The sequence below is a fragment of the Rhynchophorus ferrugineus genome, unplaced genomic scaffold (genome assembly GCF_030347505.1).
Source record: "Rhynchophorus ferrugineus isolate W39M unplaced genomic scaffold, kcgeb_rfMv2 rfM8, whole genome shotgun sequence".
NCBI lineage: Eukaryota > Metazoa > Arthropoda > Insecta > Coleoptera > Curculionidae > Rhynchophorus > Rhynchophorus ferrugineus.
Genome location: NW_027472587.1, coordinates 15,272,202 through 15,285,965, shown reverse-complemented (window position 1 = coordinate 15,285,965; position 13,764 = coordinate 15,272,202). Strand labels below are relative to the sequence as shown.

The following is a 13,764-nucleotide window of genomic DNA, read 5'->3' as shown; positions in this document are numbered from 1 at the left end:
TGGTTGATTTTCTTGGGGCAGTATCCAGAATCTCGGCATCAAGCCAAGTTTTTGCTTCAACTGTATTTTTTCTCTTCAAAAAGCAATATTTTATCAACACGCGAAATTCCAATTTTTATCCATTTCTTTCACAATAACAAAAGTTGCTTCACTCAAAATGCTATAATTCACAAACTAATGATCCGACAGTTGTGAAATTTATACACGAGTCTTTTGAAGGTTAAGGCTAACTAAAACCATATGAATTTAATTCTAGTAGCGCCATCTATGTGTCAGTCGGGGACTTTCATTTGACCTGTTATCTATGCGTCAAGGTACACAACATACTCTAGATGCATTATATTTATATTGTACTACCAACTAATATTACACTAATAAATTAATAACTAATAATTTACATACTACACCATATTAAATCTAATTATCTTTACCTACTTAAGGTATACTGAAGATGGCGACAAAAATCAATAAAAAATAAACCCACCATAGAAACGAAATAGACCAATCAAATGTGCGGCTCTTAACATAGCGATTAAAACAAGTAATATGTTCAAAATAGTGACATCGATAATCATTTCTCCAAAATTTACAGTAAATTTAAAACTCTATTTTCTCTGTGATTATAGTGAGCCTACTATCTAACATATCGAATTTTCTTTGCAGATACAGCGTCCAAACAACAAAATCCGCACCAGACGTCATAGTAACCCACTGACAAATGCTGAACACCGAGTGGGAACCGTACAAGAGAAGACACCCCCGGCGGTTCCTGAGAACCAGCTCGAAGCAGCTCGGCGACGGCTCAGCGGACGAAGCGAACGAAGGGACTCAAACTGATCTTCAGACGTGATAGCTTTGTTAATCCTTAACCAAATTTTATTGTCGTTTTTTCATTCCTCATCCGTGGATCCGTTGACAATCTTTCAAATCTCTTCAGTGGGAACATCATGTACCATAAGAAACCGTTTTAACTATCGCCATCTCTTGTTTTCTCTTGAGTCGTGATATGGTCGTCGTGCATTTTATCCCTGCCCATTGATTGTATTCGCGTTTTATTTTTTAAATCAATTTTACGGTGTCGAACCGAAATTGTAAGGAGAGTATCGAAAAACAGACAAAATATTAATACTAATTTTTTGCATACTATCGTTAAAATTTCGAACCGACCAAGCACTGGACGATAACGCGGTTCAGGGAATCGTTTTATTAACGTTCGAAACCTCAACATGTATATTGTTGTTGTTGTTAAGCTAGGTGGCTAAACAAGACGTATTTCATAATTAATCTATTTGTTAGCATACATCATCAGAAAAAGACAGTACGGCTTCTTAATATAATTTTTACTATCTGTAAAAATGTACGGCATAAGGTATTTCACTATGTCGTATTACACAATTCTTAAATAAACTTTTTAAAAAATATACTGGCGTTTAAATCTTTACACCCAGTTTATCCAAACTGCTACTTTAACACTAATGAGACATTAAACAAGAAAATTATTTTAACAATTTATATTTGGTACTAAATCCTGTTAGTAGAATGGATGCAAAAACAATCATGCTTTTTAATGAGAAGACAGAGCCTCTCAGTTCTACCTAATACCAATACTGTCTCAATATATTCTCAAATAGCTTTATTTTATCATTAATGTCCAATTTCATCAAACTATCTTGTCTAAGTCGGACTATTAAATCACCCTTGTATAATAATTTATTAATTAAAAAATTATTAGTACCACTTATCTTTGAAAATATGTAGAACCATAGACCATAAACTACATTTTAATAAACATACATCATATGTACTTTACAACGAATAATTAACTAAAAACTATATTTTAATAATCACTACATAGTATAAAACAAAGTCGCCTTTTCTGTCCCTATATCCCTATGTGCGCTTAAATCTTTAAAACTACGCAACGGATTTTGATACGGTTTTTTTCAATAGATAGAGTGATTCAAGAGGAAGGTTTATATGTATAATACATGCATAATATACTAAGGCAACATTGCTAATTTTAGAGGTTTCTAACGTGATGTCGTAAATTAACCTATTTTTTAGGCTTATTTAGCAATTAGCAAAAACGCTGCCTAACCCTACGAGTTAGATCAAATTAATGTACTACAGTATTGTACACCATAAAAAGGTCTACAAAAAAGTCCGCGATGGTATATGTTTATCTTTTAGGGATAACCCACATTAACCATTTTTATTGTTTACTTTTTACGTGAGAAAATGGCTTATTTACGAAGCTATTTTAAGCAATACGGCATTTATCCTTATCGAATTAAATACCTTAAATACAGTGTGCAATTAATATAGATCAATATGGTTCCTTACAGCATGTAAATTAAACAAATATTTTCGGAGATATTACAAATTTAAAATTTGCGTTTAAAAATGTGTAATGTAATAAAAATTGTATGAATTTAGATATTCCAAAGATAGCAGGAAATCTTCATAGTAAGTATAGGGGAAGAGGAATTGTTTTACTCCAAATTTAATGCGTGCAGGCCAAGGGCAGTAATGAATGAACCAAAAATACTGGATCGATTTTAATCATGTTTTCATTGAGTGACATAGGCATATATATTTTATGCCCGTGCAAAGTCGGAGCGGGCCGCTATGTTTTTATATACAACGTTCATATTTTTTCTGTAGTGTATTTAATTTAGTATCAGCATTGCACCCGTGCGAAGCCGGGGCGGGACGCTAGTTTGGTATAAAATCTCTTATTAAAAATCTTGTACATCATTAGCTACACCTTTTTCCCATTCTTCATTTCATATACTTATTTTTGGGTGCAATAATGTCTGCAGCTAATGGTCCTAAAACTTAACTGGACTCCCAAAAAACAACATACCAAGTACTTGCATGTTTTATTGACTGAATTAATGTGAATTTAATGATTGAATTAATATTAACATACACAAGTATGTTGTTTATATTTTGAAATGACACATCTTTTTAGTGGTGATGACACTTTAGTACAATTGTATTGTAGTTACCTAATGGAGCAATACTATTTAATACTAGTTACACCATCTCTTCTATCCTTGAAAACTTATTTTATAGTTTATCTCTGTCTCCATTCACATTTATTTAAACATCAAAAAGTCTACTAATGAGAGACAAATCCCCACAGAGTTGGTTTTTACTTAAGTCCAAGTGTATCTGAGGTGTAATCTACGTAAAGTTCCACTCGAGTTTCCCCTTAGCACACAGCATATTTCTCCTGAATACTAATTCCAAGTCAAAAAAGGGGAAAACTCCACTAAAAGGGGTATAGTAATTAAGTAAAAACTACCCTTTTTCTCGGGAGAATACGGCGTCTAACTTGTAAACTAATGTATTCAAATATTATGCATCAAATTAGCAGTGCTACTTTTTTACTCCCACGTATATCAGGTAATATTAATTATTTCTTTTCTTCAGTGGCGTAAATACTTTGTAAATAATTATCTATTGGACAAACAATGATCTCCAATTTATGACTTCCGTGCAATTTGTGCCGTTCCTTTCATAGCGTAAAACCATTTTCATTCAAGCCCTCCTTTAGAATCAGTAATCGAATTTTTTTTGCTATCTATTTTCTTAATCTAGCCGTCAATTTTATACCGTGTATATATATAAAAATGAATTGCTGTTCGTTAGTCTCGCTAAAACTCGAGAAGAACTAGACCAATTTGGTTGATTTTAGATTGAAAAATTTTGTCCAGGAAAGGTTCGTATGGTGGTCTGTATTTCCTATAGAATAATTCCTATTAAAATAGTAAAAACAATTTTATGTTTAATTACCAAGTCAATGTGATTGTTTTAAATAATTTCATACTGTCACAAAATATCAATATTTTTGTTGGTTGTTAAATATTTATTGGTACTCTCTGTAATTCAGGGACGAACACTATTGCCTGGAAATGCATAATGTTGTTTGTCGATCTCGTAAGGTATTAAAATACGACCTTTAATCTACTGAGTTATGTTATTCTGAAATATACAATTACCAAAATTAATATTAGCATTAGAGTGTTTAAAATAGCATTGACTGGGATGCCATCTCACAGCCATTCTAACGTCATTAGACCTCACAACTCAACTGCACGTAAAACATAATTGTTGGAGAAAATTAGCAAGATTGTAGATGTAGGTGACACGAAGTTCATCAGGTCATCTAAACATATTTGAAAATAATGTTCCGTAAAGGAATAATAATATTCCAAAGGGCATATGTCCTCTTACTTAAAATTATTCTAATACAACAATTTGGAGTTTTATTCAAAAATAATTGTGAAGTATATTACTCGATGGCATTCATTACCATACCCGAGACTGACACTAATCCAACAACCGGCAAGTTGGAATCTCCATTTCTGACAATTTCGTTGGCAGCAACAGTAGTTGCTGCTGTAGCGTCATAAATCAAGAATATTAAAAAGCGATGCTTCGACTCTAAACACAACTATTGTTTATTACGTTCTGCATTTGAAACGTTGATGGATGGTCCCGAATGACTGCCTACCTGGTAATCGTCGATGATAAACTGCCTTACCCGTGCGAAAAATGATCGCTCTTTAAGGTGTCATTCAGACGCATTTTATCGGTTTGAAGGAAACATCGCGCTGAACGCTTCACCGATATATAAAAACATTAAAGCGATTTAATTAAAATTGATCGGCGAGAATGGTGTTGTTCGAATTTATTAAACCTGATAATTGCTTTTCGTCCGCACCAATAAATCTTACCCAGATTTGTTATTATTTATACTGAATGCAGGAAAAAATGTTTTTGTTAAAAACATGATTTTAATTCAATAATAATATAAAAATAAATATTTTATTCAAAGTGTTGTTCTAATTCAAATTATGTTTTAATTTTTTTCCATTTCTTAGACAATGTATAAATGGCACCTCTTAAAATTATACTCGTAAATTAATCCCAATAACTGATCACAGCATATATAGAGTGAGTAACATATTATTAACATGAATACCCTTCTGAGTATTTCCTTATTTAGATTATCATAATATAAACAAATTTCATAATTTGTATGAATATGATGCGCAACTTCTATTTATGCTTTGAAACAATATTTCTTTAATGTAAAATCGTCTGCGAATATCCAATAATTACAATATTGTCCAAATATATGAAAATTATTGAGAAATGAAGTAACTCTGATGATGAATGATATTACAAGTTATTATTGTATTTAGCATGAGCCTTCCAATTCTTCATCATCGCTTTTTCTTAATATTTTGGCGGATCATTGTTGCTATATTAAAATTAGCGATGAAAGAAAGCATAAAAACAGGTGATAGAGATGTGGTATGAGACTACACATAAAGAGGTAAGATGAAGATCTGTCACGGAAGTAATATCGACAACGGAATCAACAGAGAGAAACCGCACTGTTGCTAGACTGATCTATAAACCTCGAGCAATAGAAAACTCACTGTGAAACAGGCACGAAATGAAGACGCCAAGAAGATTAATACACTACAGTCTAAGGGAAAAAAGAAAACCGAGTGCAGAATTGAACACAGCCTTTAGCAGTTTGGAAACGAAGAGAGCCGAAAATATACAAGATTATTTCTATCAGGTGTTATAAAAACACCTGATGGTAAAAAGGGAAAATATACGACAAGGAAGAGCGATGAGAATATGGTAATTAATATAAAAATTAGGCAAATGATAAACATGTTTGTTCATAAAGATGGAAAGAGAAGAACATGCAATATAATTTTTACAAAGATTGGGTCTAAAGAGGGAAAATGAGGTGAATTTTAAGAATAACATGAAATACAGGAAGGGTACTAACACTAGTTCCACTAAAAAATGCCAGAAACTTGGGAGATAGTATATGTCTTATTCAAATGAAAAATATCGAAAATAATTAACTTATTATGAAGCATAAAAATAAACTAATTAAATTGAAAATAAAGATATACATTAACGAGGACGTATGGAAGGAACAGAGACTAATACAAGAAAAAATAAGAAATAAAGCTAAGGTAAAGAGGTTGAGCGACAAAACACTAAATCAGAAATTCATAATAAATGGAGAGATATGGATATGGAACATGCAAGTAGGTGAGTTAGAGGGTGAAGTATATAAGAGAGATATTCAAGGAACAATTAATAGGAGGGCAAGAATATGGAGATGAAAACAGAAGTGGTAAAACTGACATGTCAGAAAAGTGTAGAGGATATAAGTGGGAAGAATTTAAACAATTTAAGTGTTACCACCTACACCCCTTAGTAGTAATTAGCAGTACAAAAACTGTTTATGATTATATATATAATTCCATCGACCCAAAACAAATATTCTTTATTTCGTCAAAACACTCACTCAGATACTCATTTTACAAAGAGTTTCGAACAAAGGGAAAGTATGTTTAAATGGTAATATCAAAGAAAGTTCTGCTTAGTGGTTTATGGATACAATGTTGAAGGTTTCCTCAAACAGACATTTGGACCAAGATAGGACTAGTATTTTTGTTTTTTTTTTAAGTTGAGACATTAAAAGAGCGGATTACTCTTGGATATTTTAAAATGAATTGGTTTCTCTTTGGGTATCAACGTCAGCTCTGTTCCTACAGTAGAATGAATATAAATGTTGCCATATATATATATCGTCTTTAAAAACCAACAATATATTTTATGAAAACCGAGGATACCTTGAGACATAAACATAGATACCGTTTTGTTGTGATTTTTGTTGGTGCACTGCATCGACTGACCCAAAAAGCGACAGCGCAGAAAATCGTCCGGCATCAGGCCGAGTTAATTAATTATCGGGTTCATAGAGCCGCAGAAGCGAGACCGCGTTATTTTACACTACAATAAAGCAATTTTACAGGAGTCAGTTATAAAGCTAGTCGCCCGGAATCATTTATCTTTCTTGATGCTCATCTAACACGGAACGTGATAAACAACGCGTTTGTTTAGTGGTGGTGGTGCATAGCGAAACAGTTTAATACACTTTGATTGATTACTTCACCTGATATAATGAAGTTTTACGTTATAAGGTTCGCCGCGTCATTTATTAGTGGTCTCTTAAATTATAGTTGAATCAGAGCACCAACTGTTCTTACTTTATTTGGATAGAGATGTATTTAATAACAGTAATAATAACAACCTAAAATCTATGATATTTCTAGCCGACCTAACATATGATCACCTATCTAGAAAAAAACTACAAATTTTAATAGATTTACATCTTTTACATACTTAAGCTTTACATAATTTCAAACACTAACCCATTAGGAATTTGGCCCTAAGAGTATTTTTCAAAGTTTCATCTATTATCATAGATAGATAGCTGTTCTATTGACGCGGTGTATAAAGCTAAAACTTAAGACTCGTTTTTCTCGAGATGGTTCACAAAAAGTTCTACTAAATCGATTTTCTTAAAATTTAATGTGAGACTTCCCTAAAAAATTGTTTTACTTATTTCTTATTTATATTATTAATTTATTATATTATTAAGGTTCTACTGAGACCAATTGCTAACTTCGTTGAATCAATACTGCTGATTTCTAGCTAAACAACTATAATCTTATGTCGAATTAAAAATACGAGCCACTTCATCGAATGCATAAAAAAGCAATCTTGTCGGACAAGGATATCTGCTAGTAAGCTTTGAAGTGATATCACTTCACTAACGTAGACACAGTACAGACAATAAATAACAAACAAAATAAGATCACCAATCTAATACAATTTTATCGCGACGATTCTTGTATTACGTTCAAAAATAAGCACAATAAACAGGTGGAACGAGCATCGATGGGTTAGTCGCTAACCACTATCATAACGAAGCCGTTTACGGAAGTTCTAGAGGTGCTATCAATAAATATAGCCAGTCAAAAACGTGTGCCTATGGCATATATGGGACGACAATTTTAAAATATAGGCACACGCAAAGGATCTCTACAAAATGTCCATGAACATCTAAATAAAATATATCTTGCAACTTACATAATTCTGAATCATACCATCATCTAATGCAAACATAGGCAGTCGTACTAATAAACTAATCACAAGAACAGAAAGGCTATAAAATTCACAAAAACATTATAAAAGGAAAGAAAAACTACTTCAAAACGTTTAGTTACAGAAAGAAATAAAATGAGCACAAATACCACGCACTGAAAACCATGAAGAAGAAAAATATAAACAATTAGGAAACACTAGCATGTCATACATAAAAATAAGAGATATATCACGAATAAGATCAATAGAATACAAGCAAAGTCAGAAGGCACAGAACCAAGCTAGTAGGCTAAGGAATGTACAGAACTCTACCCCACGGTTGGAAAATCATCACAATGGCGTCAATAAAAATGAAAACCCATCTCCATCAAACGTCAATGATTGAATTTTACATTATGTAAATATCCAGGCTTTTCACTGGTCAAGGTTCACAAAAGAAACCACAGTTTGATGACTACGTTTTGACAGAATCTTACGAGCTGAATTAAAAAGTACGTGTTATCCTCAGGGGGTTGGTATTTTTTCTTTAGAAGAACCTGAGTAATCAGTGTAACAATGTCAAATGTAGAGGGTTTGTGGTTGTGACGGGACAAAAGATCTTATTGACACAAAACAATAAGAAAAACAAAAGTAACTAAGAATTAGAATGCACGTGTTTTCCTCGGGGGGTTGCTGTTTGATCTTCAGAAGAACATGAGCATTCAGTCGAACAGTGTCAGATGAAGAGGGTTTGTCTCTGTGACGGGACCGATAATCCTGTTAACACAATGCATTAGAAAAATGACGGTAACGAAGAACAACTTAACAGTCTCCCTTACATCAGACCTGTTAATACATTGGGAGACTAGTATTATGGTTATTTCACATTTGCAACAAAAGATAGGTATACTTGTTTATTTTATCGTATTCCATAATTATATGTAGCTTTATGTACAACCCTAATTTTCTTCAGCAACCCATAACTTGATTATTAAAGCCCCAAGAAAACCTTCAAACGCAAGTGCGATATAATAACATCGCAATGGCATCAATAAAGTTTATTTTTACATGTAAATGTAAATATCAGGGTTTAATGAAAACAGGGTTTTCATATTGACACAATGCGTTAGAAAAATAGAGGTAAGAGTCTCCGTTACATCAGACCAGTTAACACATAGGAAGACCAGTTTTGTGATTATCTGACTATTGTAACAAAGATAGGTGTTTTTTTATTTCTTCGTGTCCTTTAATTATATGTATCTTTACGTGCAACCCGAGTATTCTTCATCAACCCAAACCTCGACCAGTAAGGTCATAAGAATACTTCAATTACAAATACGCGTTATAACACACATAGATAGCACGTAGCTATCGTGAATTCCCATTCCTTGCAACTGGATAAACAGCAACTAATTTCATACAAAATCAATTACGGACCGCACCCAATATTTGGTTCGGAATCGAGTACCATCCGCACCGATAAATCCTCGCACGCCATAAATCAAACTTAATACGCGAAAGTTGCGACCTAATTGATATAATTAAAGCGCAAATAGAATAGGTGCAACGCGGCCTGGCCGTAATTCTCCCGCCGACCACAGGTGGCGCTCGAGAGGATTTGTAACGGAACGAGCTCGGGCTCGGATCGCCGCCGCTTAATCTAGTTCGCGGGATTAGTGGGACGGCGGACAAGACGAGTTTTTAAGGGACGTTAATGCCGGCCCGGATTCCGATCGGCGTGACTGCTCCTTAATTATTCGGGTTCGCGGGTTTTTCTATTTGTAATTTCTTGAATAAGCGATTTAATATCGTTATCATTCAAGGAAATGAGAGAAATTGGACATTAGTATAATGTGGGGATGTATGCTTCGATTTTTGTTCAAAAACCATCGATATTTTTGTTGTCCGAAAACAGGTCAGTTGAAAAGTCCCCGGCCTACCATAGTAAAACACATTTTTTTTGACAAAATTAATTTTTTTTATTCATCAAAATTCCCTTCAAGGGTGATACACTGATTATCGCGACCCTCCAACTTTTCGATGCCTTTTTTGTAGTACGATTGGTTCTTTGCTTCAAAATAGGCATCAGTTTCGTCGGTCACCTCTTCATTAGACGAAAATGTCTTCCCAGCTAGCATACTTTTGAGATCTGAGAACAGGAAATAGTCGCTGGGGGGCAGATCTGGAGAATACGGTGGATGAGGAAGCAAGTCGAAGTACAATTCATGGATTTTTGACACGGTCAATAGTCTTGGTGAAGGGGCTCTTCATTTTGCTTCAATTGCGACCGTTTTTTGGCGATTTCGTCCTTCAAACGGTCCAATAACTCTATGTAAAAATTGCTGTTGATGGTTCTTCCTTTTTCGAGACAGTCAATGAAAATTATTCCATGGGCATCCCAAAATACAGACGCCATAACTTTCCAACCGACTATAGCGTTTTCTCATGCTTTGGAGCGGGTTCATCGTGTGCAGTCCACTCGGATGACTGTCGATTGGACTTCGAAGTGATATGATGGAGTCATGTTTCATCCATTATCACATGTCAACGCAAGAACTCCAGCTTATTACGCTTGATCATCTTCAAACACTGTTCCGAATCGTCAGCTCGTCGTTGTTTATGGTCAAAAATTAGCTCGCGCGACACCCACTTTGTGTACAATTTTCTCATGCCCAATTATTCCATGCAAAATCATTTTGTGGATTTTTTAAATGTTTTCGTCGGTAACAACCTCTTTTGGGTGTCCACTGCTTTCACCGTCTTTGGTGCTCATTTCACCACGTCTAAACTTAGCATCCTTGATGGTTGATTTTCCTGGGACAGTGTCCGGAAACTCCTCATCAATTTCCATTCAATTTAAATCCTTTTTTCACACTAACAAAAGTTGCTTCACTCAAAATTTATATACGCATCTCTTGAGGGTTAGGGCTAACTAAGACATATGGATTTAATTCTAGTAGCGCCATCTATGTATCAGGCGGGTACTTTTCAATTGACCTGTTATTTTTTGTTATTTTATTAATCATATATATATATATATATATATATATATATATATATATATATATACATATATATATATATATATATATATATATATATATATATATATATAAAACAATCACAAACACATCGCGGTCACTTAATCAAGATTTTCAAATCAACTTATTGTCGGTTCAAGGAAAGAAATTAGAAGATAGTATATTAGGTTCAAAAAACTTTAGCAAATCCATTTTTAATTGTACTAAATACACTGTATAATGAAAAAACCCCATGTAAGCCAAAGGAATCACTTGAGCCATTGAGTTATACAACCGCTTCCACAATAAAGACAAATATAACACAATGATTTATGGGACCCACATAAATTAAAAAACAATACTTCTAATTGAAGAAATAATTTCATTCATTGGCAGAGTTTATGCAAACTTAAAATTTCTGAATGGTGACACCAGAAATGCCTTTAATGTAAATCAATTCTGCACAACTAGCAGATTCTTATCAGTACTCTTATCATGGGGGTCTGAGAAGATCTTAGCGCACACTAAACAAAAATAATGGTCCTCTTCAGAGTCAGTGAAGCAGGCTTTTCTTTACATTAATTTTCTTAACAGAGTAATTTTCTTCAAAAGAATCTATTTAAAAACAAATTATTTTCTTTGATTTTTCCCCAGATTATCTGTTTTCCTCCTGTCGAAACAGTACAAATTCTCTTTTTCCCTCATATCTAAATATTTTACATTAAAATCATACAACATAAATACAGTAAAACCTAACATTATAACAAAAATTATAGGTCACTTGAATATGACTCATTTAACCTAATTTTTTGGCTTTAATGACCCCTTATCCGAATAACGATTTTTTTACTTTTAGTACCAAAATTGCAACACTCAAAACAAGTCCCACATTAAAGCAAGGGTGACTTGGTTTCCTCACCCCTATTTCATTAAATACCTACTGCCGTGTATATCACACAGCGTGTGTGCAATACTACAGATGGCGCTCTAAACCCCGCGGCTCAACAGATCCTCTTCTGTCCCACCTTGATTAACATTTTGATATTTTTAAAATGCGTCTTTCCTGGCTGTTGCAAAAAAAATTTCGATATGTTTTTTAAAAGTTATCGATATTCTTCTGCTGCACCACCCTAGCGTGACGACGTGTTCTGATCTGGAAACAAGAACGGTTATGCGAAAATGATGCCGCATCGTTATGATACAGTTATCGACGGGGTTTCCTATCAATTTAAATTAATGGTCACAATTATTTGACCAAGTGTTGATCGATCGCCAACATTACGGTGCGAACAGTAAAAATAAATCAGCGCGTTTCGCCGGCATAACCGTAATTGTCATTAATTGATATCGATAACATATAATAACTGCTATTAGATATAATCAGATCAGTTTATTTTCAGTTATAGAAAGCCTTTCGGGCTCATCCAGTTTTTTTTTATATTAATGAACACCATAGTCACTAGCCTCCGTAAATTTGAATCGTGAAACAGCTCCGATGAAGATATGGATTAAGGTCATAGTCTAGCGGCATCAATACGTAAACAAAATACTCTCTTCTTACAAACAAAATATTCATTAAAATATCCAAATGAAATTTGGTTATATTAAAAAAATGCCTGTGAACACAAACTTTCGATAAGACATGGCATGACGACCTTATACATCAGCTACGGAAAATGTTACCGAGATAACTCACTACTCTAACTACTACTACGACTGCTAGCCACTACTCTACACATGTGGTATACCATAAATTAGGCAAGTAATAATATAAATAATTGGGCCCAAAGCTGGAAAATAAAAAAATGTACACACCTAAGTCCTGATAAGTACCGTAGGTATACAGATATATTATACAGACAGATAGATTACTTACACCGAGACCTTCCAACACCGATTGTTACTCAAAAAATCACAAGGAAACATGGGGAGTGACACCATTCTAATGTCAATATCGAACTATTACAACTCTTGGATAGCACCACACCAGGGCATAACCTCAAAATAGTCAGACGATTTGATCTTGTGTATATAAACTTTATTACACTAGAGACTAAGATAGGGAAGATGGGTCCTCCTAGATATATACTTAGATTATGTTATTGTAAAGACAGATAGTAGGTTAATTGGCAAAGACTAGTAACAATGTAAGGAATAACCTTTTTTAGTTAATTTATTTAATAAAACCAGTGCCGGCCTTGTGGCGCAGCGGTAAAGACGATGAGACGGTCCTCCTGCTGTTGCGATAGCCGCGGGTTCGAATCCTGCTGGGGCATGGTCGTAAATTTATGTTTGTGATTGTTTAAAATTTGTGAATGTTCTAGGCAAGAGTGTAAAATCCGACAAGGAAAATTATCCCAGTCTCTCGTATACTACCGTTGAAAAATATAACCACATATAAAATTAACTACCTAAGCAATTATCTCCGTCCTTTCATCTTTCACAGTTCATACAGAAAATGATACGTACATCTTCGTCTGACATCACGAAACGAAAAAAACAGTCGAACCGTGCATTTGACTAGTAATTTTGAATAGTAATTACTATTTTCAGTTGCTAGTTTTTTGACTATCGACTGTTTCGACTGTTTTCAATCGATAGTTCCCAACGCCCTTATGATACTTATCAATAGATTGCTAGTCATTGAAACTTAATAGAAATTAGATTTAATAAAATATTATTTAAATGTCTACTGAATGTTAGTTCTTGTGATAATTATTTTAATATGTTTTAATGTACAGGTATTTATTATTTCAATTATACACTG

General features: G+C 33.8%; 1 protein-coding gene across 2 annotated transcripts in view; it reads left to right on the top strand.

Moving 5' to 3' along the window:
• Nucleotides 1-1,421, top strand: part of Neto (Neuropilin and tolloid-like) — a 343,486-nt gene extending 342,065 nt beyond the window's left edge. For both annotated transcript variants that reach the window (XM_076412141.1, XM_076412140.1), the window contains one exon: nucleotides 664-1,421. In XM_076412141.1, the coding sequence (XP_076268256.1) occupies nucleotides 664-715 (52 nt within the window). In that variant the 3' untranslated portion in view covers nucleotides 716-1,421. The remainder of the gene's footprint in view (nucleotides 1-663) is intronic.
• The last annotated feature ends 12,343 nt before the right edge of the window (nucleotides 1,422-13,764 follow it).